At 37.9% G+C, this 26190-nt stretch overlaps 1 protein-coding gene across 8 annotated transcripts in view; it reads left to right on the forward strand.

Annotated features, from left to right (window-relative positions):
• Positions 1 to 26190, forward strand: part of LOC113106021 (FH1/FH2 domain-containing protein 1-like) — a 51444-nt gene that overhangs the window by 18116 nt on the left and 7138 nt on the right. For 3 of the 8 annotated variants that reach the window (XM_026267531.1, XM_026267534.1, XM_026267537.1), the window contains exons 4-20: positions 3336 to 3403; positions 4896 to 5001; positions 5404 to 5498; positions 6497 to 6608; positions 6745 to 6839; positions 8881 to 9024; positions 9923 to 10112; positions 10252 to 10423; positions 14142 to 14246; positions 16367 to 16459; positions 17123 to 17146; positions 17720 to 17764; positions 19976 to 20136; positions 21496 to 21588; positions 22980 to 23911; positions 24262 to 24417; positions 24617 to 24799. In XM_026267531.1, coding sequence (XP_026123316.1) covers positions 3336 to 3403; positions 4896 to 5001; positions 5404 to 5498; positions 6497 to 6608; positions 6745 to 6839; positions 8881 to 9024; positions 9923 to 10112; positions 10252 to 10423; positions 14142 to 14246; positions 16367 to 16459; positions 17123 to 17146; positions 17720 to 17764; positions 19976 to 20136; positions 21496 to 21588; positions 22980 to 23911; positions 24262 to 24417; positions 24617 to 24799 — 2774 coding nt within the window. The remainder of the gene's footprint in view (positions 1 to 3335; positions 3404 to 4895; positions 5002 to 5403; positions 5499 to 6496; positions 6609 to 6744; positions 6840 to 8880; positions 9025 to 9922; positions 10113 to 10251; positions 10424 to 14141; positions 14247 to 16366; positions 16460 to 17122; positions 17147 to 17719; positions 17765 to 19975; positions 20137 to 21495; positions 21589 to 22979; positions 23912 to 24261; positions 24418 to 24616; positions 24800 to 26190) is intronic. The other 5 variants (XM_026267532.1, XM_026267535.1, XM_026267533.1 and 2 more) reach the window with 5 other exon arrangements.

Here is a 26190-nt window from a genome sequence, read left to right on the forward strand (position 1 = left end):
ACATCAATACTACGCAACGCATAATCAATCACAGCTGACCATGCAATCGGGGAGAAGTTGGAGCGTGGGGAGTTATTAAAAGTTCCCAATGCTTCAGGAAAAGCTGCATTTTGACAGTTTTGATTTGATTACCATGACAAATGACAAGTCAATTGGTCTTGTGCAGTGCTTGCCATCTTCTCATCAGATTCACTTTTAAGAAATGCATATATATGGATTATGGTTGTAATAAAAGAGTTTTTGTTTTCGATGCGTTTTATTTTAAGTACTAATTTAAAGCTTTCTATAGATATTTATCATGTCTGTGAGGCAGGTATTCTCTGAGTTTTGGTTCATTTTTGTGAAGTGCTCCTTTTCAAGACCAGACGGCAAAAAGTGCATATGTTTGTTTTCTTTATTTCATAAAAGCACAAAGTAAAAAAAAAAATAAATAAATAAAATAAAAGTAGACCCTTTACAGTTACGAATGATGAATTACTCTTACCTCATGAACAAGAATGATGGTATATCCATGGAAAACATGCAAGTGATCACGCTGGTGCCTCCATGTCAAAGCACGCATAGCTTCCACTCTCTGATCAAACTATTGAATATGGTGCACTTTTATCTAAGTTTAACGTTTAAACATTGTTATATGCTTGAACTGTTTTAGTATATCTATATATTATATTTTAGGCAAGTCTGGATAATTTGAGAAGGCTAAATTTGGCCTAAATTTGAGAATTGTGCAGGGCTTTACCCCAGTGATGTACAGTTTTAGACTCTAAAGACTGGTTTATGGTACCACATTTTCTGACTGTAAGAAAGGTTGGATATAATTTATTGAAAAGCTGTATGCTTTCATGCAAAGAATGTGCTAAGTGTATATTTGTCTAAGTGAGATTTTGAGGGATTTGTTTTAAATGTGTGCCACTTTCTACATGAAACTATACTTCCTTCTCTTCGTGTGTGTGTGTGTGTGTGTGTGTGTGACATTATCTGTAGCAAACTGCTGTCTGTGGTGGACCACATCATTCTCCGTGTTGTCATGGACTTTACCTCAGATGCCTGGCTGAACACACACACACACACACACACACAAACACAAACACTCTTGTCTGTCTGTACCCATCTATATATATCTCTCTTTCTCCTTTGCGTTTTTGAATATATACACACACACACACAAAGCGAAACTAACTGTAACAGAACACATCAGTCACAGACTTTTGATTTTTCGTTGTCAAAACGGATAACCAAAACAAATCTTGATTGGAAACCCACGTATTAGATAAAAGCCAGAAGCTTCTCATTTGACGTGCTTAATGACGCAAAATCAAGGGATCTAGTGGCCAGTGATGTTCAATTCTCATGGGATATTCATTTGGGCACATAATCTACAAATATTCACTGTTCATGACCAGTCTGGTTTTGTGAATCAAGATAAATCTCCCATGTTCTTTTGTAATCACTATTCATGCCCTATATTGTGGGATATACATCTGTCAAGTTGAGAAAACTTTAAAAGTTATTAATGTGTGTTGATATTAACATTAATTTAACACGCATTAGAGTTTTAATACCTGTTTGCGGAGTCTTAGACCTTTTGAACCAACAGGTTTTAAGTTGCATTCCAAATGTTTGTTTTCAAATGATGCTATTCCCAGGCATTGAGGAATTACTAGCCGCGTTTCCACTGTCTAGCTTAAACCGGGCGTGTTGCAGATCATTTCAAAAAGATAACGGTATTGAAGACTTTTAAAAATAAGTTGAGCTCAAAACTCACTCTTAGTCAGCAGCGAGTGTTTGAAATAACTTGATCCGATTTGGATTATAATCACTAAACAAGGCAGAAATATTTATAAGCGATGTAAAAGACTGCACGCTAAACATTAACGTTACCATAGTAAACATGGTAAATGAAACCAGGAGAAATCAGACGTCAGCTTCTTATTCTATATCACAATCGTGTATTTATTTAGTAACTACTTATCTGTCATAAATCTCGTCTCGAGAGTTATAGCTCCACGTTTCCTATTATAAAAATATTATGCTTTTATTCGGGAGCTTTTATAAAAATAAAGATATTATTAATTCTTAATGTGACGTATATAGGCTACTGTGGCTACAAATAAACGGAAACAGACTCGACTGAATAAGCAGGCTATTTTCATAACCGTTAAAAATAAAATATAAATGAATTTATTTCAGTGTGGTTTAATTTTGAATTCTGATAAATTGATTATAATTAATGTATAACTTATTCTTTAGTAAAACATCGATACTTTTGAATTTGAATATTTAATAAAGCATGCAAACAAACGGCCGCTTTTGTGTTCGTGTGTGATCGTGCATGTTCCAGTGATTTTATTTCTTGTTAGTTTTCTGATAACTTCTCTTTGTCGGTGAAATAATGAGGTTGCGTGACGATGTTCCTGAGAGGCGTGTAAAGGGCGTGTTTTAGTGAAGCGCAGCGGTGATTCAGGCTCGACTGGAAACCCTGTGCTATTCTGCCCTTGGTGCTACTGGCCCGAGGCTGTTAGCCCCGCCTGCCCCTTTTTAAGCCCTGGCTCGCACTGGCCCAGCAGTGGAAATGCGGCTACTGTTTAGTAAGCAGCTCTGCAAATTTTCTAAATAAACAGTTGGCAAAAGATGGTGAATAAGTCTGAAAATATAAGAGAGGCTTTTGTAGCACACATTGCCTGAGTGCATCAGCTTGTGTTAGCTATTTGAGGAAGATTGTCATCGGTCTGCTGTGCCAGATTCTTTCAATTCTTACAGTAGACACAGGATAACCAGCTCGACTGAAAGATCTGAGCATGATTCTCTCCCTCTTTCTCTCTCTCTCTTGACTGGTACAGTACAACAATTTTAAATGCTTAGAGAAAAAGAATTGTGCTTTAAAGGAGTGTTAAGTGGTCTTACTTGAATGTGTCAAGACTAACCTGTCAGTTGAGTGCTGAACATGTAAAAGGATGACAGGAATGTTAACAGGTAGTCAGTGACACCACCTCTCATTTCCTCGGATTCTGAATGATAAGCCAGTTAGAGAATTCCTGAGATCCTATGCTTAATGATGCCTTGTTTTTATCGAAAGGTTTGCTTGTTTACCACTTCACAAATTGTACTGGTAGGATCTAAATAGCTGTTTGAGTTATTCTGAATCAGATACTGTGTCTTAGACCTACTGCGAAGGTATATTTTTATGAGTAGGTATCTTGATAAGGTGTGTTTAAGTGCTCTTTGACAGTGTTTCACTGCAATAATAACAATCATTGCCTCCTAGATACAAGTACTGATGCCCTCTTCAGTTGACTGATAAATAACCAGTTTCCTCCCCTTCTTCCCTCTTATAGAGAAGTTGTATAATTCCCATGGTCCTGAGCTTCGACGGTCCTTGTTCTCATTAAAGCAACTCTTTGAGGTAAGATCATGAAAAACACACTCAAGTTTTTTAAGAGAGAAAAAGCTATATGTGAGTGAGTTGGATAATAGTCTCTCATAGCCAGACCTTCAGAGTGAAGACTGTAAGTCTGGAATCTATGGCAGCTTGCCTATGAGGCTGTTTGACTGACATGTCAAACAACCAATCACAGTTTGTTTCGTTCAGCGCCATGTTTCCGGGAGCGGAAGTGTCGCCACAAAAACAGATATTTTAAATATTCTATGCTGTGAACTTTTACATTTTGAGATACTTTTAGTTTATCCTGAAGTGCTCGTCATCACCGTTGTAAACACGACAGCTTTCTTCATTCGTGAGGGCATTTGAGGCCACATCATTTTTGTTTCCAGGCATAACATAAAAAAAACGTGATGCGCATCTGCCGGAAATCCTGTATAATTCAGCCAATCCCATGACGACTTCGACACTTCTGAAGATTTCCACTTTTGTGTCCTGTATGCATCAGACATTTCCCAGTCTGTGGGTGTGAAGTCTGAGGCTGAGACTAGTTTGATAAGGAAAATGAGATATTACAGACATCCCCGGCATCAAGAGGCTTAGCCCCTCTGTGAGGTTCTGAAGCCCCCTGCAATGATCTGAATGACCCACCCCCTCCACCCCTGGAATTTTAAATGCAGAAAGCAATCTAAAATAATGTGTCTTCAACCAAGGGGTATCCCTCGGATCTGATTTGTGGCACCTCAGATTCAATTTGACACCTTTCAACCCCTCGGAACTCCGTCGATTACCATTCGATGCAGACGATCACTGATAAATTCAAACATGTTTTCGCAGTTTGTCTGGCGCTGAGCCAGAGACGCACCCGTGCTTTTCATTGCCTATATCACAATAATTCTGTGTTTTAAACCACATACAATTTATTTCAGACATTTAAGATGCATGGATTTGTGAGTTTAACACACTGGTGTCTAAGGAAAGCTGCAGTAGCCTAATCCTCTAAATTAAAATCTGACAAAGTGTGTAGTTAAGGTTCACTCTCTTCTAGTTCAAAGGTAACTAACGTTTATGTATTTTGGGAGAAATGGGTGAATTCACGTGATGTTAATCCCAAGATCCGATTTTCTGAATGAGCATTATAAAATGCGAGCCCCCCCCAGGTCATGCATCCGGGCAACGGGACTTGTTACAGAGAGTGAGGGTTGGAACAGAACAGTGAAGTATAGTCTGAACTGAATGAGTGACAGACCGCATCTCTTCCACATGTAGGCTACTGTTATTACATTGGATTCTAAATGTTGTCTAAATTGTGAGGAAAATGAAGCACAAAATTAAATCCTGAGTGCCTCATAACAGGACACAGCTATACTGATACGATTCACTTTAACTCTAATGGTGCACCTACAATCCATATATACCCATATCAATGTTGACCCCAAAACAATTTGAACTCTAGTTCATAGCATTGTATGTAGTTGTACACAGAAGCAGAAGTTAATAGTTTTATTTTGAACAGGATGATAAGGACTTGGTTCCAGAGTTTGTGATCTCCGAGGGTCTGACGTGTTTCATTAAAGTGGGTGCTGAGGCAGATCATAACTACCAGAACTACATTCTCAGAGGTTTGTACTCCACATCACGTCTTTACTGAAACATGCAACTACGACAAAATAATTAATGCATGGCTCAATTCAAATGTTTAGCATTGTTAACATTATTAGCAGGGTTATTATGCTAAGTTGCTAAACCTGGTTCTTTCATTTATCATTGACATGACTTGAGGTGTGTGTGTGTGTATCTAAAGGAGTCTTATATGATATATTTATTATGCATGAACACCTCACATCTTGCATGCAGACTTCAAAAAGCACAAAGGATTTTGCACATTTTTTGGCTAAGTATCTGTAACAGGAAGTTTATACTGACTGGACTTAGACCAGCAAACAGGAAAGCTTTAGGACAAATCACTAGATCCTTAAGGACATGCCGGCACTGTACAGTAAACTCTACTGTCCTGTTCCCAGCTCTCAGTCAGATCATGCTGTTTGTGGATGGAATGAACGGTGTTGTGAACCACAATGAGACAGTACAGTGGCTGTACACACTGACTGGCAGCCTGGTGAGTGACAGAAACACACACACCACAGCATCGCTAAACACTGCCCACAATATAGAATAAGTACACTGTTCCGTCAGTGGCTGTGAATTACTGCACCTTGACATTTTAATACCACAACATGCCAGTTGTTTAAGAGTCAATAGATCCATTTTCAAAATGTAATCATGTGTGATAACCATTTGGTTCCTGATGGCTGTTAAATTATCCAAAGCAACTTACGAATGCTTTTTTATAGCTCAAACAGAACAGCATAGTGCTAGAAACCTTGAAGTCGCTTTGGATTAAAGTGGCTGCAAAATGTGTAAATGTTAAAAAAAAAAAAAAAATTAAGAAAAGTGGGCGGGAAGCAGTTCAGAAAACCAGTCAGTTCATCCTAATACGCAGTAAAATTATAAGTGTATGTATGTACGTATATATGTATGTTCAAGCTAGTGCAGAGATGTTGGTGTGAATCTGGAGCAAATACTAGAATTTTGATCTTTACTTGGAGGCTTCACTTTTAATTATTAAAGTTAAATATTACTACTGTGGGAGAATATTTCGCCAAATCTACCACAGACATGTTTATTACTAGTTACTGAAGCTAAAATGGCCGTAATAAACTGGCTGGTGTATGAAATATGTATGTATGTATGTATAGTTTTGGAAGGTTTTTTTATTGCAAAGTTAGTGTGAATCTGTTGACATGGGATTTGTACAGTTTTTGGATTCAGTCATCTTGAACATCAGTTTAATGTCACATCCTTCTGTGTGAGGAAGTGAAAATGAGAATGGCAGAGCAATCAAGTAAGTATCAGAAACCAAACCTGAACCAGACTGTTTTTTACAGCGAATACAGAATGTTGGAGATGCATGTTTTTTGTCATAACACATTATTATGTGCAGTACTTTATTTCACTATTACTTGGCCTCATTGAGGTTTTATACTGCCATCTTCTGTAAGATGATGGTAAATGCTGCCTCTTTATAGCCTATTTTTCTCCTTCCCTTTCTTTCAGTCTCGGCTGGTTGTGAAGACAGCTCTGAAGTTGCTGATAGTGTTTGTGGAGTACACGGAGTCCAACAGTCCACTGCTTATTCAAGCTGTCAGCACTGTGAATGGCAAGAGAGGTTAAACACATTTAAACATTCTCTCATAATACTGACACTCTGAATCATTCGTGTGTCATTCATTCCTTTTTCTGTCATTACCCTCACAGAAACTTTTTTTAGAGAGAGCACTTAAGCTGTATGTTATCTTTTTCAGGTGTAAAGCCTTGGGCATATCTAACAGAGATCCTGTCAGAGAAGAACGGATCAGACACAGAGCTGCTCATCTACACCATGACCCTCATCAACAAGGTAAACCACAGAATACACACCCAAATCTACAACACATCAGCTCAAGGTTGAGCCCAGATGTCCCTGATGCAGGGCTGGACTGGGACAGAAAATCAGCCCTGGACTTCATCCAGACCGGCCCACCATGCATGTAAACATGCGCGCACACACACACACGCACACTACATGTCTATACATACATTAATCTGGATGTAACATTACTGATTAGAATGTATTACTATCAAAACCAAGAAAAAACAAAGAAAATGTAAATTATTTTATCAGGCTTTATTTTAAATATCTAAAGATCTTAATTTATGTGCTTCTTATTATTCTAATAGAAATATTAATGCTTAGGGGTACACAATTTCTGCTGTAACTATATTTCATGTGCTGCAACATAACACTTGTTTTTTTATATTAATTCACACAAATTACCTCTGACCTGTTGGCTGCTTATAGTAGGCTAGTATTAAGACCACTGAACTATAGTAAGCATTATTTATAAAGACCACTGATCTACAATAAAATAAAAGAGTAATTAAGACAAAGAACGTTGTGTAGTGATTTATTTTAAATTTTTCATAACATAATCAAAGGCCTTTAAAAATCTGCAGCATAAATGGCTGCCCACTGCTCCGGGTGTGTGTTCACAGTGTGTGTGTGTGTTCACTGCTGTGTGTGTGCACTTCGGGTTAAATGCAGAGCACGGATTCTGAGTATGGGTCACCATACTTGGCTGAATGTCACGTCACTTTATTCAAATGCAGAGCTCAATGCTAGGGTTCAGAACTTTTCTTGCCCTGCCAAAAATAAATACATAAACAAAGATAAAAATAAAATTGCTATTGTTCTCTTTGTAAATAAGCTGCAATCTCATTTCACAATTGTAATTTCAATACCACAATAAACACTAACTATTAAGTTCAGACATTAATGAAGACAAGTGAACAGTCAGTAATAAAAATGTTAAAAAATCATCATAAATAGCACCGTTTTCAGGTACAGATATTGCATAATCAAATGTAAAATACTTTAGGTGAAAATATAATAAATATGTTCTGTAGTGCACATATTTAGCAAAATACTCCTTTCTTATGGCTATTTTTCAATCTCAACTAACCTGCTATGGTCTTTAAAGGGCTTTCTTGAGGTAAATGTAACATTCTGTGAAATAATTGTTCTCCTGCTGTTTTGACTGATAATTGATCGATATTATTTCTGAGGCATATATACATTTCTGTAAGTTGTACTGTATCTTTAAACAGAAAGTAACAGATGATCCGTTTACTTGAACTGAGGCGCTAAAGCGATCTGTCACGTCACATTTTCTGAAGCCAAAACAGTATTGTCTGAATTTTGTAATAAAATAGACAGAACTTGAGAGCTGAGAATTTTAAATGCAATTTATATAGATCCGTGAGTGGTGGCATATTACACCTGGAATATCCTAACTTTAAACAAAACAATGCAGTAGCCTCCGTGTATCATTACATTTCTGTCTCACCTCAGCAGTCAAGTCCGCCCTGCTGACGTCTTCACTTAAGTCTTTTGCCTTCCAGCAAATAATTTATTTATCTTGACACATTTGGTGGCATCTGCCTCAAGTGCTTGTCGTTTTCTCTCTCTCAACTTTCGGCCCCTCCTTTACGCGTAGATATTTTATTATTTAACATATTGAATTTCGTTGCAGTTGTAAAGCGGCCGCTTTTCAAGGCTAGAACTTGATTCTGATTGGCCAATGAGCAGTGAACACGTCACGTCTCGCAGCTCGCATCATGCGCACGCGTCGTTTTATCTGCTCTTTATACTGCTTTTTGTAATGTTTTAAATAAATTATTGTGACTAACGTAAAAACAAAAAATAAAAAAAACATCTTGCGGCTTCATGAGAGAGACACGTAAGGCCGGAATTGGACTAATATTTGCGATAAATAATGATTTAAAAACAAAATACATAACGCACCGGCCCAACCAGACCGCGGCCCACCGGGAATCTCCCGGTAGTCCCGATGGCCAGTACATGCCTGCCCTGATGTGTATCTATCCCTGTGCCCTCCCAGACTCTGTCTGCGCTTCCCGATCAGGACTCCTTTTATGACATGACAGATTGTTTGGAGCAGCTAGGAATGGAAGACATCGTCCAGAAACACATGACTGGCAGCGGCACCGAGGGTGCCCTCAAACAACAGTTCATCATTTATGAGGTTAACTCCCAGTACACCTCAAACACTCCATATCTCCAGTATATTATAGACTTTTGTTCAAAAGTTTGGGGTCAGTAAGATTTTCATTGTAGTTTAATTTTTAATAAAGAAATTAATGCTTTTATTATACACAATAAATTGAACAAAAGTGATAGCATTACATTTATATAGATTTTTGTTTAAAATAAATGCTGTTCTTTTGAACTTTTTAATTAATCAAAGAATTCTGAAAAAAAAAAAAAAAACTAAAACTGCACAATAGTTTTCAACATTTGATTAATAATAATAATAGTAAATGTCTCTTGAACAACCAAAACAGCATATTTTAATGATTCTGATGGATTGTGTAAAGCTTGGCTTCATTTAATTTTTAGGAATAAATTACATTTTTAATCACATTCGAAAATAGTCCTTTTAAATTGTATTTAATATTACAGTAATTGTCTTTACAGTCACACTTTATGCAGTATTAAGTGGTCTTCACTACTAATGCACTTAAATTTAAATTAATAATTTGATGCAATGCACATATTGTGTACATACATGTTTCTACCTTGTACTTGTATTTATAAAATACCTGTTGGTAATTACATCTGTAATTAACCTGTCCCTAACATTACCTGTAGCCCAGTGCAATATCAGCAAAAGTGTTTTGCAATAGAATATGAACCCAATAAGTACATTGTACTTATTTGTGATGCAGGTAAATAGTAGTTCAGGCCACCTAATATAAAGTGTGTCCGTATTTACTATTTGTGTGATCAAATAAGCAATGCAGCTTTGGTGATTATAAGAGTCTTCGTTAAAGTAAAAGATTCTGACTCCAAGCTTTTTAAATGGTAGTATAGCTACCAGTATAAAAATACTGAATGATTTGGGTGTTGTGTATATTATGTAGAATGCCCTCAAGAATGAAGATGATGAGATTGATGAAGGGACACCAAATGTCCGTAAAGACCGAAGGAAACTGACACCCAGCGAGCAGGAGGGCAGGAGGAGCCGACGGTCATCTTCTCATAATCTTACAGATAGTTCCTTTCAACCAGCTTCCCCAACTGTATCGGTCTCGTCTGACAGCCCTTCCCCAGGTATCTTTAATGCAGTCTCTCTCCGTCCCTGACCTTGTACCTTGTGCTGTCCCCTGAAGGGCCTGTCTCACACATTCACACATCATTTTCATTCACACTTATAATCATTCACACTTCTCTTGCACCTTTTGTGTTTCAGAAGTGATGGAAACAGCCTCCCCTCAGCTGTCAGATTCCTCTTCTTCTCCTGTTCCTGGCAGTCCTGTGTTTACCAGTCCCTCCTCTACGACCCCTAGCTCCCTTACTTCTCCTGTCACTCCAGCGACTACTGGAGCAGAGTCCACAACTACAGCGGAGCAGGAACACAACTTGTGAGTCTGAACCGTGCATTGTGTGTTTATGCATTCCTGCACATTCATAATCAGATCATATACTTGGAATGTTTATTACTAAGCTTGTCAATAATTTAACAGCAAGGATACATTGCATGACTTTCATACAGCAATGTGATGTTTCTCCACTGTGTGACAGTGTAAAGTAAGCAGACCTTTCAGTCGTGACACTGTAGGAAAGAAGGGTTTCATAAAGGATGATTTGTAGCCTTCACAGATATGAATCCATTCTGAGATCAAGTTCTCAACCAACAATAGCATTCATTCATTCATTGGTTCATCTCATGGATTCAGTTCATGTTTGGATTATATGGATTATTAAGGCAACAGCTTTTCTTTTTTAGTGTAATGCAAAATACCGTAATTCCTGAAATAAAAGCTGGGGCTTTTTTTTTTTTACCTGAACTGCAGAAGTTTATTAGAGGCAGGCCTTTATTTCTAATTCCTTCTGTTTGATAAGTAATTGTTTTAAATAACCCGTTTTAAATTAAAAGTGATTAGCGTTCCAGTGGACAGAGATCATAACATTAGCACAGAATCAGTTCAGAATTAATCACCAAAAGAACCAGTTCTGTGTCGGTCTGCTTCACGCTGAATCACGAATGTGCAGTATCATCAGCTCCTCGGTTCACAAATCAGACACGTCCGACAGAAACGGTTCTCAGTTCAGTGTACTGGTGATCCGGAAACCGATGCAACCGGTTCTTGACTCCAGAACAAGAAATGCTCCAGCAGTGGGCAGGTACGTTCGTTATCTGGCTCTGCTGCACAATAGTGATGGCCGATTCGTGAACAAATCGTTCAATTTAACCGGTTCTTCTTAGTGAACCGGTTGAACCAGTTCACCAAATCGAACTGAATCGTTTGAAACGGTTCACGTCTCCAATAAGCATAAATCCACAAATTACTTAAGCTGTTAACTTTTTTAACGTGACTGACACTCCCTCTGAGTCAGAATAAACCAATATCCCGGGGTAATCCATTTACTCAAACAGTACACTGAATGAAATGCTGTGAAGACTGAACTGAAGATGAACGCCGAGCCGAGCCAGATAATGAACGAACACGCCCACTGCTGGAGCAGTTCTCGAGTCAAGAACCGGTTGCTTCGGTTTTCGGATCACCAGTACACTCAACCGAGAATCGTTTCTGTCGGACGCGTCCGATTTGAGAACCGATGAACTGATATTGCGCATGCGTGTAATTTTGTAAGTATTTTGTTAAACATCTGAAAGTGTGATAAAATAACTATTTTATTTTGATTTTTTTATTATTATTTTTTTTAGATTGATGTTTCCAATCTGTATATTGTATATAATGTATAGGCCAAATGGGTTTTCAGGGAAGTTGGACAATAATTAAGACTCTAAAGACTCTTATGTTTAATAGGAATAAGGGATGATTTATGAGATATCTGTACTGTATTTATAGTTAATGATGACATTCACAAATTGAGTTTGTAGTAAACAGAACATGAACACATGACACTGAACTGCAGCACGTGCCGGTTAGAGCGATTCTCCTTCTCGAGTCAAGAACCGGTTGCATCGGTTTTCGGATCATCAGTACACTCAACCAAGAATCGTTTTTGTCGGATGATGAGAACCGATGAACTGATGATACTGCGCATGCGCGATTCAGCGTGAAGCCAACTGACTCTCAGCATGTCTGAACCGAAGGGATTCTTTTGGTGATTGATTCTGATTCTGTACTAGTAATGTTATGAGCGCGGGTATTTCGAGGGCTTGGATGAAGGGCAATCTGGCGAAACATAGGCTAAGCTCATTTAATAACAAATACATCGCAATGGATTATGTTTAGTAAGTGGATCATGGTTTCTGCGCTGATGACACCTAATTTATTTACTTTATATCTTCAAGACTTAAATCCTCATATGCACATTATTGCTGTTACTGTATTTAGGTGTTGTTGCAAAACTCAAATGTAAACTTTTCATGATTATGAGGTTTTAACTGACTAAAGTTATGATTACTGACTTTATATATTTGAATGTTTGATAGACGTGACGCCATTACGTCATCGCCAATGACGTCATTACGTCGAGCGTGAAAGAACCGATGAACCGTTTTTTTCAACCGGTTTATTGAATCGAACCGGTTCGCGGAAAAGAATCGAACTTCCCATCACTACTGCACAAGTAGTGCTTAGTTGACAAAGCAGCATTTCTATTTATTAATTGATATATTTATTTAAAATGACACCCACGCCAGTATGGATTTTATTATTTATTTTAAATAAATATGAATTAGTTAATAAATTAATTCTACCTAATTTATTTTGTTAGTTAGTTAGTTGGCTGGTTAGGGTTTTTTTTTTTTTTTTTTTACCTGACCAATCATTCCTTCTAGATTTGTGTTTGTTCTTTGACTCCATGTATTTTTTCCTTTGTGGATGAGGGTATGACAAACACAATCCTGCACTCTTATGCGGTCTTCCTTAGGTAGACACACAGCATTGTGGGTCATGTTTGAAATACTAAATGATTAGCACCTTCCTACTTTAGCTACCGTGTCCAGCCTAACTGGAATCTGCTAAACATTTCACAGTCATTATCAGAGTCTTTACACATGACCAAGATAGTCAGTGATTGATACATGCAACATTAGTGGTAAAAGTGATGAGTGTTAATTTTCCAGTCTGGGTATGTGAAGCCCTTAGGCAGGTGGCCTATTACTTTGATTCATTAGTTAATGTTTATTTTATTTCCTATGCTCTGGGAAATAAATAACCATGTGGCACTCAAGATGCACAACAAAACAATCTACCATTCTCATTTTTCACAAACCATTTATAAAACCAGAATTGTGGATAGAAAATTTAAGCTGCCATTTTATTGTATTAACTCAGATCTGCGTCACACATGAGTAGCCAGCGTTACGTTCTAGTTACATGTACGCATATAAGCTTGTGAATTTAATTTTACATTGTCAGATTGTCAGGTGTTTCTGGTTTTTGTACATGGGGTATGTAAGACGTTTTGGTAGCATGCGTCTCCCAGATTCCCAAGTGCTATTGCCTTTGGCCAAAGGGAAATGTCTTGAGTCAACAGTCCTTGCACATATATGTGAAAAGTGAATGTTTTATTTGGGAAGCTTTCCTCTCTGTGTGGAGCTACAGGAATGTTTTCAAGGGTTGGACGGGATGTGTTTGGTCCAAAAAGGTCCAGAACTGGACCAGTCACAAGCACAGGAATTAAATCCAATAATACAGCAGTTTATACTTTATTTTTATAAGAGATAATCACAAGCTATAATCACAACTGCATATACCTAGTTTTATGTTTATGTATAGTAGTACATAATTAAATTGCATAATTTATATATAGAACACATAAGGTTAGCATTATTTCTAAAACATCCATGTCGCGTAAATGATTTTTTTAATTTATTTTTTTAAGTATTTGTAATATTGGGTTTACACTGGTAACCATTCACTTTTGTGAATCCTTAATTATAACCGTTTCTGTTCATATGCTGTTTTGCTCCTCTTCTAATTCAGTGCTGCATATTTTCTCAGTGGCTCTGGGTGGTTGGGACTGTGTCTCTGATTCTTGCTGATGTTTTGGTTTCGTCAACGTATTTAACCCTCTGTTTGTCCATGTAACCACCACCTCTGTTTCTCCTCTTTCTCTCTACTTCTGTTTCTTCTCTCCCACAATTCCCTGGTCATTCACTAGGGGGCGCTCTTTTACAAGTCAGTACATAGCACACATGGGAATTTCTAGAAGGAGGTTAAAAAAGGAGCGGTCTATAACACAGGAAACCTCAAGCATCTCCAGCAGGTCTGTATCACATTTCCATCATGTTCTGCTTTCGAGCCTTGGACTAATTGTTTGGTGTTTGTTGACCTTGTCCTGGCTACTGATCTGATGCCAGTTTAGAGCTCATATTATATTCAAAGTAATCTGGATTTTGGATTGAGGTTGTAGATCAGCAAGCCAGAATAAGTTCAACAATAAATTAATCTAATTTCAACCTTTTCTGAACTAACAAGAATTACAACATAGAACTCTCATGCACATGTCATAGTCCCCATTTTCCCCAGTTTCTTTTTTAATATCTGACATTTGACAAGGTGCATCACATGAATGGACAAGTTTTTGGCAGTGGTGGCAGAGGATTATTGTATCTCACTAAAGATGTCCTGAATGCTGCTCTCTCGAGCAGAACTGCATCCAGGATGCTCAGCTCATCTGTGAAATGATAAATAAAAGTGCTGACTCTAATAAAGCAGCAGGAAGGTTTAAAGTGATCCATCTGAAGAAACGTCACATACAGTATATCAGATTAGCAAACAGCTGTTACTGCTGGCCAGTGCTGATAGACATTTATGAAATATGATTTGATAATATGAATTTGAAGCATTCATGACTATACTACTACTTATACTACTATACTATATGTAGAATTTAGTTGTTTTCCTTTAGTTTGCATTCATCAAAAGTGAAAGTAACATTTTATTGTTACCAAAATTGTTACAAATTTAAATTAAATCTGTTCTTTTGAACTTTCTATTCATCAGAGAATACGGAAAATGTATCAACCGTAATAATAATAAATGTGTATCGGACACCATTTCTGAAGGATCATGTGATGCTGAGGACTGGATTAATGGTGAAAATTAAGTTTTACCATCAATGGAATAATTTTCATTTTAAATAGAAAACCGTCATATTGTTAAAATGCACAATGTTACTGTATGTTACTGTATTTAACTGTATTTGGGAAGTCGTGGCCTAATGGTTAGAGGGTTGGACTCCCAATCGAAGGGTTGTGGGTTCTAGTCTCGGACCGGACGGAATTGTGGGTGGGGGGAGTGCATGTACAGTTCTCTCTCCACCTTCAATACCACGACTGAGGTGCCCTTGAGCAAGGCATCGAACCCCCAACTGCTCCCCGGGCGCTGCAGCATAAATGGCTGCCCACTGCTCCGGGTGTGTGCTCACAGTGTGTGTGTAGGTGTGTGTTCACTGCTCTGTGTGTGTGCATTTCGGATGGGTTAAATGCAGAGCACAAATTCTGAGTATGGGTCACCATACTTGGCTGAATGACACTTCACTCACTCACTTCACTTCACTTTATTTCTGATCAAATAAATGCATCCTTATTGGTAAGAGACTTGAGCCCCTTTCACACTGCACGGGTTCAGTTCCAGGATGAGCGTTGTGTGAACAAAAGCCAGATCTAATGCCGTGTCATAGTGATGACGCACGTTATCGCGCAGCTCTTTTACTGGCTGTTTTGAAGGAAGATCAACGTTTGCGAAAAAAAATGTGCAAACTAATGAAGTAGAGATCAGTTAGTTCCGGACTGACGCCTAGATTGTTCGCCAGCCTCAGTGAAAGTATAACGTGCCTATTGTTTTCGACTCGTATATTACACGTCACGGTGTGATGTTACGGGATCTTTACGGGTTGTATGTGAAAGCACGCACATATCCCGGGTAATCACTGGCAGTGTGAAAGTGCAAAATCTAGCAACCCAGGAACAATTGCCGGAACAATTTACACAGGATTTGCCGGAATTGCAGTGTGAAAGGGGCTTTGCTGACCCCCAAACCTTTTATCAGTAGTTTATTTTGAAATGAACCAAGATTAATAAATGCTGTGAAGTAATTCATTGTTCGTTCATTTTATCGAAAACATTAACATATGTTAACCTTATTTTAAAATGTTTTTCTCAAAGGATCTGTATCAGCATTGTAGAAAAACAGAATATGAAAATTTGATGAAACAAAGCAATGCGCCTTCAAATATTGTGTATTTTGGAGTGGATTGTGAGACAGATTTACTGACATTCACGTTCTTTTTGTGTATTTGTGTACATGTTGACCTGATTCACATCAAACTGACCATAGTGTGCTATAGCCTTTAGCTTGCACTAACTAACTGTCTCTCCACAGGGCGTCTTCCACAGAAACAGACTCTCCTCAGGAGATCCCTTCCCAGACGGGAGCGGAGCAGCCCAGCCAGACGGAGGGAAAGCAAGTCTTCAAGTAAGCAAGCAACTGATCCTGTGATGGGAGGAGTGAGAGGAAAGAGATGTGAAAGGAGGTGTAGGTATAAGAGAAGGCAGGACATGGGAACATTTTGGGAAGGTCTTGAGGAGCAAAACAAGGATAAGTTGAATGGTGTGAGCTGTTTTGAACAGTGTGATCAGTGTTTGATTTATATGGGAATTTACTGTTAACTGTGAAGTTATAGGAAAATAGGTAAGTTTTAAATTTTTTAGCTTTCAAAAACACTGTATTTATTAAATGTTAATGTGTTTATTTAATTGTTCTCAACTTAAAACTTTTAAACTATCTGGAATTGCTACACTGAGGATTATTTATTTTACATTCCTTCTAATGCCTAGGATCAGGCGTGTTTCTTTTTATCTTTCTACTTTCTCATCAAGTATTCTTTGCAGATTTAACAGATTTGCTTCAGTATGTTCTTTCCTGTTTTCTGGTCTTTTTTTTTCTTTCTGTTTTTGCCAATTACCTGATTTACCTATCTTGTATTCTCTCTGTGTGTATTCTCTCTCTCTCTCTGTCTCCCCTGCATCTTTCACTCCTCTGCTCTCTTCTCTCATAATATTTGGCGCATCTCCTAATCTCTTCCTCTGCTGTGGCGCCCAACATTCCTGCGCTTTGCTTCTCTCTCTCCTTTTACAGACCGCAGCAGGCAGACAGTGTTTGGTGAGTAGCTGCAGTGTGGCCAAAGAATGTGGCTTTTAGAGGTGCTAGCACTTTAAATTATTCTGATGCTTACTCATTTTGGTGAGACAAAGTCATAGAGGGAGAGTTGGAGGAAACAACTACTGGCTGGAAATTTTAGAATACATTGAATCAATCCATTTTATGGAGAAAAAGACTTAAACCACTTTTTTTTATATAGTTTGTTATGCTACTTGGTTATTTTTTATTTCTGATAATTCAGACATAACATTAATGCAAAGTTTAGAAATGAGAGAATTACTTTTTGTCATGAATGGACAATAATTATTTCCTCTGTGGCCATTTCCCCCCAATTGTCATTCTTTATTCTTTAAGTTCTTCTTTTATCTCAAGTTTCTACTCAAAGATACATTTATCTCCTGCCTTTTTTTGGGCTGGAATTATTTTTTTACTTTTTTCCAAAGCTTAAAATCCAAAGTTATATCAGATGTGGTTTAATGTGAGCAGGTTTTGCTATTGGCATTTTCTATACATTGAATGAGCCTTGTGAAGTGTAGTTAACAGAACTGTGTAAATTTAAGTGTTTTTCTTCAGTCCAGAGAGTGTGAATAGAGACTTGCCGGTTCTGAGGAATTATGCGTAAGTATAGAGCAACTCTCTTTGGTTACAGGCTCGCTTTCTGCATACATCAGCACGCAACCAGGTGTTTGGGGCATAACTCAGCTGCCATCCTCCGAAACTGAGGCTGTGTGTGAATGTTAACCTTTAGTTTGGCTATTTATTTTTAATTTCATGTAGTATGATCCTTATTACTGATACATGGGTAGAATTGCATGTATTAATGCAGTGGCATTGGGTTTAAAAATTATGTTCTTATCTACTAGCCTTTTAAAATAAAAATAAAAACTTGTATAAAAGATTTCATCATCAATATGTCATTCTTGAAGCAGTTTATTCCCTGCGCACATGCTTCAGTGTAACACTGAGTTTACCCCACTTCTTCTGGTGGATCACCGTGGAGTTAATCAAACCTGATCAGCATGGTGGTTATTGAAACAAGTAATACAGAAAATTTGTTTTCTGCATTGATTTATACATGTATCCAAGATTAAAAATCAATAAAATTGGAAATTGTGGGAAATAATTTCTATAACATTTATATGGTGGTGGTGTTGGTGGTGGGCTTTGTCAGACACAGGGCTGGATTTCTGTGATGGAACACAAGGGATTGTTTTTAAAATGCATTCATTTATTATTCCATATTGCATACCTTTGCCATTTTGTATGAGTAAAAAATTTTTTTTAATCCATTTTCTCTTTGCAATATAACTGCACTGTATCAAACAATTGTGTAATAACCTTTAAAATAATTGTATAATTGTTTTTGTGTGTTTAGTGTACTAAATAAAAATTTCCGGGAAAATTAAGTTTTTGGTCCCAAAAGCTAACGTTTTTACTAAATGTGAGACCCTGGACCACAAAACAAGTCTTAAAGGGATAGTTCACCCAAAAATGAAAATGTAATGTTTATCTGCTTACCCCCAGATTATCCAAGATGTAGGTGACTTTGTTTTAATTGACAAATTATGTTGCAATAATAATTTCTGTTTCGCTGTCTCTGTTGTAAAATGCATGGCAAATGGTAGCAATCTATGAGAGTAAAAAAAACATGCACAGACAAATCCATATTAAACCCTGCAGCTTATGATGATGCATTGATGTGTGAAGACACAAAACGATCGGTTTGTGCAAGAAACTGAACAGTATTTATATTGTATTTTTACCTCTGATTCACGCAGTGTCTGAACTGTTAGAACTCTCCCAATCACGCAGGGCGTCAGGGATTCTTCTTGCCTTATGGTCGATAGTTGACTTCTAAGTGCATTAGCTCCACCTATCTCTCAAGTAGACCTTTGACACACTATCTACAGTCTCAATTAGGAATGTCAATGGCCCACTTGAGAGATAGGTGGCGGTAATGCACTTATAAGTCTGCGATCCGCCATAAAGCAAGAAGAAAAAGAAGAATGCCTTGCGCTTACTGCTGTGAAGTGCTCACCAGAGTTCTAACAGTTTGGACATTGTGTGAATCAGAGGTTATATATATATATACACCATTCAGTTTCTTGCACAGACCGATCGCTTTGTCTTTACACATCATTGTATCATCATGAGCTGCAGGGTTAATTATGGATTTGTCTGCGCATGTTTTTTTTTTTTGCTTTCTTAGATTCTGTTATCATTTGCCATGCGTTGCACGACTGAGAGACTACAACGACTGAAGTTAAAAGTCATAATTTTAAGAAACGGTCACCTAAATTTAGGATGCCCTGGGGATAAGCAGATAAATATCAAATATTCATTTTGGGGTTTCCCTTTAAGTCACTGGGGTATATTTATAGCAATACCAAAAAATACACTATGGGTTAGAATTATATATTTTTCTTTTATGCCAAAAAGTCATTACAATATTAAGTAAAGATCATCTTCCCATAATTTTTTTTTTTTTTTTGCACCCTCAGAATCCAGATTTTCAAATAGTTCTATCTCAACCAAATATTGTCCTATCCTAACAATCAATACATCAATGTAAAATATTGTTTATTCAGCTTTCGGATGATGTATAAATCTCAGTTTAGAAAAATGTACACTTAAGACTGGTTTTGTGGTCCAGGGTCACACATGCCATTGTGATTTGAACTAGTTTATGGTTTCACACTATTCTGCAACCACTCATTTCAGAGCAGGTCTACTATATATAACTTATCCTCCGAATCAGAACACTTATGTCACCCAACCCTCCATTTACAGCCCAGTAAGTGAGTGATTCTTCTCTTCTCTGCTGTATAGAGACAATTTCTTGCGTAGTCTGGCTGCATCCCAGTGGGAGAAGAAGCAGAAGTCATACGGCGCCCATGAGAGACCTTCTTCTCCGAGCGAGAGTGTGGTGACTCCAGCCATAGAGTTATCTACTGAAGACGAGCAGCCAGTCTCCAGCTCAACCACCACAGGTGCTGATACCCTGACCTTCTGTTCCTCACAGTGTCACACTGTTGTCCTTTTACAATATGCATGGACTTCTTCATTTTAAGTCTTCTGCATTCCATCTTTACACTTCTCCTTGTCTCTTTTTGTTTAGTTGTTCTCTTCCTCTGCTTGTCTTTCTATCTTTCAAGACTCCAGTTATGATCTGACATTTTAAGCTCTTTGCTTTCCCCTCATCAGTGAAGCTTTAATCCTGAATGCATATGAGTGTGTGAGCGTATTTGTGGTCATTTTATTTGTCTGTTAGTATGTGTACACTGTCACTGATAATTATGAGCTTGTCATCTGGTTTGTCAAGCATAGATAGGAAGTTGCCTAACTTGATTAATGTTGTAAGGGTGGGATGAACTTTGTGTGTTCTTCTTCTGGAGTCATGGGTGTTACAGGGCTGAAAGTTCCTAGTTAAGTGTGATGTGACTGATTATTATGGAAGCAGAAATGCTGGTTGGCTAGTCCATATCACTGCTGTATCTAAAGAGCTATAGCTCATCAAGAGTAAATTAAATGCTCTAATTACTATATGAAGGGAAACGTCTTGCGGGAGATTTAAATTGATAGTACACCAAAAAATAAAAATACTGTTATTGTCCATGCAACGGAAGTCAGTGGGCACCCTGACACCTATTTTATTCTTTTAAAATATCTTTGGTTTTCCACAGAAGAAAGCAAGTTATACAGGTATAAAACAATGAGGGTGGAAAAAAAAATACAAATTTTCTTGAAGACAGGCAGAATTTTAATTTGGGGGGTCAAATATCTGTTTGTTATTTTTAACAAAAACTTTGCTTAAAGTTTTTTATTTTTTAAGAGGAATAAAGGTAACAAAATCTAAATATTACATGAAAAAAAATCTTTTAAATTAGTAATATCCACTGACTGAAATATTTAAAGTTGAATACTAAAATATTCGAACCAAAATTTTGGTTAGAAATAAAAGCTAATTAGATGTTAATTTTCCTAATTAAAATGCATTAAAATGACAAGCACATGACTAGAATAAAAACAGGAAAAAAAAAAAAAATCAAATTCAAAATAATGAATGCCATAATAGTATATGAATAATATTAAAGCTAATTTATTTGAACTTCCTATGGCAACTGTGTGATCATTGATAACAAACACATTTTCTCAAATCAAAACGGAGTAGATGTGCAGAACCAGACCATCTTTTAGACATTAGTAGTGTGCTTCATGATCGGTTACATATTCCAAACAGTTATATGGAATTTGTATGGTTTACAAAAACTGCTAGAATCCTTTTTTTTTTTTCTCTCTCTCTCTCTCTCTCTCCATTGTTTTCCAATGTGTATGTGTGTGTCTTGCAGGATCTATTAGTGGTCAGGAATCTCAAGAGGTAAACTTGACCGGGCACACCCTGGAGCAGCCAGAGGACACAACAACAGCCCACAATGAAGCAGGCAAGAAATTCCATTCCCACCACAACCCTCGGTCTCTGTCATTCTCATGTCACTGTGTCTTCCACATACCCAATTCAATCAGAGCTCACCCAGCCTTCACTCTGAAGAGTTCAGTTGTATTTCTGTTGTTCAGTTGTATTTATTGGCTTTTTGAGACATTTTGTTTAAGATTAATTTTAAGAAGCTACTTGCTTCTTTTACTTAGCAACTGCTTACCAGTAGGTTTCATAACCTGGTTTCTGCCCATTAAAAAATCTCAGACTACTCTGACATTGAGCAGTAGTCAAGCACTTCTGTGTTAGGGCTTCTTTGAGAAGTCAAAAGCTTTATTTCAAGCTAAAATCTTCAAAGTGGAAATATGTGCGTGATTCCATCTCTTCCTCTAGTGGCCTTGCTCCAAGTGACACCGCCACTAACAGGCCTTTCGTCCAGGGAACATAAATTAGCTTAAGTAGAGGGCAGATATGTAAACGGTTTAGATTTGGAGATGGGGATCTCCTCTTTTCAGTTTCCGTTTTGGCATGTAGAGTTTTTAAGCAGTTAGCACTTCAATGCCTTTAGAGCTCAGGAGTTACTGCTGTTAGTCTGCTCTGGGTTAATGATTTAACTAAAGGATGGTAGCATGTGGGAACAACATGATCTGTGCTTGCACTGGGCATTTTGAAGGTAGGATGGCTCTTTTAGCCTGCTATTATACTGAAAAAGATTATTGATGATTTACAGTGCAAATGGTAACACTTAGGTTGTATACTGTACTTTAGAGCAATTCACACCTATACAAATTCTGACCTGTATCAATAAGCAGATTTGTTTTTATGACTCATAACTAAAACCTGGCCGATATTAAAATTCTGAAGTATTTTTTTATTTTTATAGAATTTTAAGTAGATCGAATATGAAACACAAAAATTTTAAATGAGTCATTGTAAATAGCTACAAATCAATTTAGGCATTGTAACTATGGTCTTAAGGGTTTTTTTTTCTTGTTTTTATTTTTTATTACTAAGTTAATGAACCTACACAATTTTTTTTTTTGTATAATCTATACGTTTTTTCAGTGTAGCATTTATTATATATATATATATATATATATATATATATATATATATATGCGCGCGTGCGCGTGTGTGTGTGTACATATGTATATATACATATATTATAGAACAACCATAATATGCTTTTTTTTTTTTTTTTTTTTCTTATCCATGGACTGCAGATGTAATTTTTCTGTTTATCTAAAATACTAAATAAATAAAAATATTCAATATCAACTGATAAATAATTATACAAAGAACTCCACTCTATACTGTATGGTACAAAATGTATTGTGCATTCCTACTATTTTTCTTACAGCACTGAATGATTTTATTTATTTTTTGTTGTTCCTCTAGAGGGTGGTTTGCAGCGTCGGGGAAGTGCAGCAGAACAGCACAGCACCCTCTCTAATGACAGGAAGTTCATGTTGGATATGCTCTACTCCAAAAAAAACACCCCTGAAGGCCTAACAATTCCTGGTCTAGAAAGTACACTTGAGGGCCATGGGATCACCCGTATGGCTGGACGGCTGTCCAGGTTTCAGTCTAACACTTCTCAGCCCACAGAGGACACATCCAGACGGGAGGACCTGGAGATCCCTGAAAGTACTGCTCAGGCTGCTCGTGCCAGGCTAGCAGAGGTACGGGGCAAGAAGCTGCGTCCACAGTACAGTATTGAAGCGGAGACCCATTCACAGAGTTTAGAGAAGACAAATATGACCCCATTACCCAGGGGTAGTCGGGATGCCTGGGAGAAGCTGCAGCCCAGCTCCAGACCTCTGCGGATTAAAGATCTTGACTTCTCAGATCTGATGGAGGAGGAGGATATTGATGTGCTGGATATAGACACTTTTGACATTTATTCACCTGATGGAATACCACCGCCCCCTCCTCCAGGGCCAGGACTGTGCTCTGCTCCACCACCACCACCTCCTCCTCCTCCTGGAACTCCTGGTCTGGCTCCACCCCCTCCTCCTCCTCCTCCTCCTCCTGGAACTCCTGGTCTGGCTTCACCCCCTCCTCCTCCACCTCTTCCTGGGGGTTTAGGTGTGCCTCCTCCACCTCCACCTCCAGGACTCCTCCCTCCGTCCCCGTCTCAAGGAAATGCTTTTCTAAATAAACGGAAAACGGTCAAGCTGTTCTGGAAGGAGCTTAATCAGCCCGACAGCCCCAGGAAGTGCAAGTTTGGGTGGGGCACAGTTTGGGCTTCACTTGATAAGGTTGCAGTCGATACAGCTAAGCTGGAGCACCTGTTTGAGTCCAAGGGAAAGGATCTTCCAGTAGCAAAGGTGCGATGGGCAGACTTTTTTTTTTCTCCCTGATCTGTACTTATTTAAATTTATTAATAATAATAATAATAATAATAGTAAGAAAATTAATTATTTTTACAACTTCATTCTTGCACATTTGTACAAGTAACAAATAGCATCTGGATGCCAGACAACTCAAACTGGTAAACTTGTTTGTTGTTACACACAAATTAAAATGTATAAATTTACTAAAGCTGTTTTCTATCATAAGATGATGGGTCACCTCACTGGGGGAATGCTGCTATTGAATATATGGATGAATAAATGGTAAAGCAACAACTTTTCTTTGGCCAGTGCATGCTAAAAATGGTTCTATAATTCTCCTACAGAAAGGTGCTGAGATCAAGAAAGCAGCCATTTTAGTGCTTGATCCAAAGAGGAGCAATGCCATCAACATCGGCATGACTGTTTTGCCTGCTATACATGTCATTAAAAGTGCCATCCTCACCTTTGATGAGTTTGCCATCAGTAAAGAGGGCATTGAGGTAATGTAGCACTGGCTTCCACCACCAGGGGGCAGTAGAAGCTTGTTACATTTGTTTAATTTACCCTCATTTCTGTATTGAGCATAAATGTTTTTTTTATTTTTATTATTAATTATTATAAAACTAAGAAAGATTAAAATGATTATTTTGTACATTACAAATCTGAAATAAAATATCTTCTGCTTCTATCCTCCTGTAGAAAATCCTGACCATGATTCCCACGGATGAAGAGAAACAGAAGATTCAGGAGGCGCAGCTGGCCAACCCTGATGTACCACTGGGCACAGCAGAGCAGTTTCTGCTCGCTCTCTCATCCATCAGTGGCCTCACAGCCAGATTACAGCTCTGGGCCTTTAAACTGAACTATGAGACCCTGGAGAAGGTCAGTGCCCTACGACAATTAATCCTCTTCTTATACTTAGAATGAAAACCTGTTTACTCCAGCAGCATGATCATAATAAAAGGATTAATTGACTAAAGCGGTATAACTATATGTTAATTCTAGTCTGTTGTATTACACCATGCAAGAGTGATAGTGACGTGACATTCAGCCAAGTATGGTGACCCATACTCAGAATTTGTGCTCTGCATTTAACCCATCCAAAGTGCACTCACACAGAGCAGTGAACACACACACACACACACACTGTGAACACACACCCAGAGCAGTGGGCAGCCATTTATGCTGCGGCGCCCGGGGAGCAGTTCGGTGCCTTGCTCAAAGGGCACCTCAGTCGTGGTATTGAAGGTGGAGAGAGAACTGTACATGCACACCCCCCACCCACAATTCCTGCCGGCCCGAGATTCGAACTCACAACCTTTCGATTGCGAATTCATGAGCATTTTTACAGTTGCTTCAAATGCAGAAGACTTCACATATATACATACTTATATACACACACACACAGAGAGAGAGAGAGAGAGAGAGAGCTTGGTCATCACAGGAATGAATTACTTGGATCACTTTTAAATGGTCACCTTAAAAGTGACCATTAGGGAACCGTTAGGGAAGTCATGGCGTAATGGTTAGAGAGTCGGACTGGAAGCTCTCTCTCTCTCTCTCTCTCTATATATATATGTGTGTGTGTGTATATACGTACACACACTCTCACACACACACACACACATAAATATGTATATATGTGAAGTCTGCTGCACTTGAATCAACTGTAAAAATGCTCATGAATTCGCCTAATGCTGCATTGCTTGCCACCCTTACAATTATATAGTTATAAAGGATTATATCAATTGATCGAAGCATTGTTTACACCTATTTAGGGCTGGGCGGATATATCTAACGATACGATCATGCACATTTAGCCAGTAAATCTGGTTCAGTGATTACAGCTAAATCGCCATCACCAGCTTTCAAATGGAGAGGCACTAAATAGACAGAACTGTAGATCACTGACAAGCTACGCAACATCGTGTTCATTATCAAAGGCGATTAATCTGCAATAATGAACGCGATATTGCGTAGCTTGTCAGTGATCTACAGTTCTGTCTATTTAGTGCCCCTCCATTTGAAAGCTGGTGATGGCGATTTAGCTGTAATCACTGAACCAGATTTACTGGCTAAATGTGCATGATCGTATCGTTAGATATATCCGCCCAGCCCTACACCTATTAGAATAAATCTTTTAAATGTTTTACAGTGTAATTCTATTCATCTATTTTGATATTGGAACATAAACTTATTCACAGCCTCAGTGTGTTTCAGTATTGCATTCTTTCTGATCATTGAACTCTAGTACTGATAGTAGTAATTTAGTA

This window comes from Carassius auratus, chromosome 7 (genome assembly GCF_003368295.1).
Source record: "Carassius auratus strain Wakin chromosome 7, ASM336829v1, whole genome shotgun sequence".
In the NCBI taxonomy this organism is placed as follows: domain Eukaryota; kingdom Metazoa; phylum Chordata; class Actinopteri; order Cypriniformes; family Cyprinidae; genus Carassius; species Carassius auratus.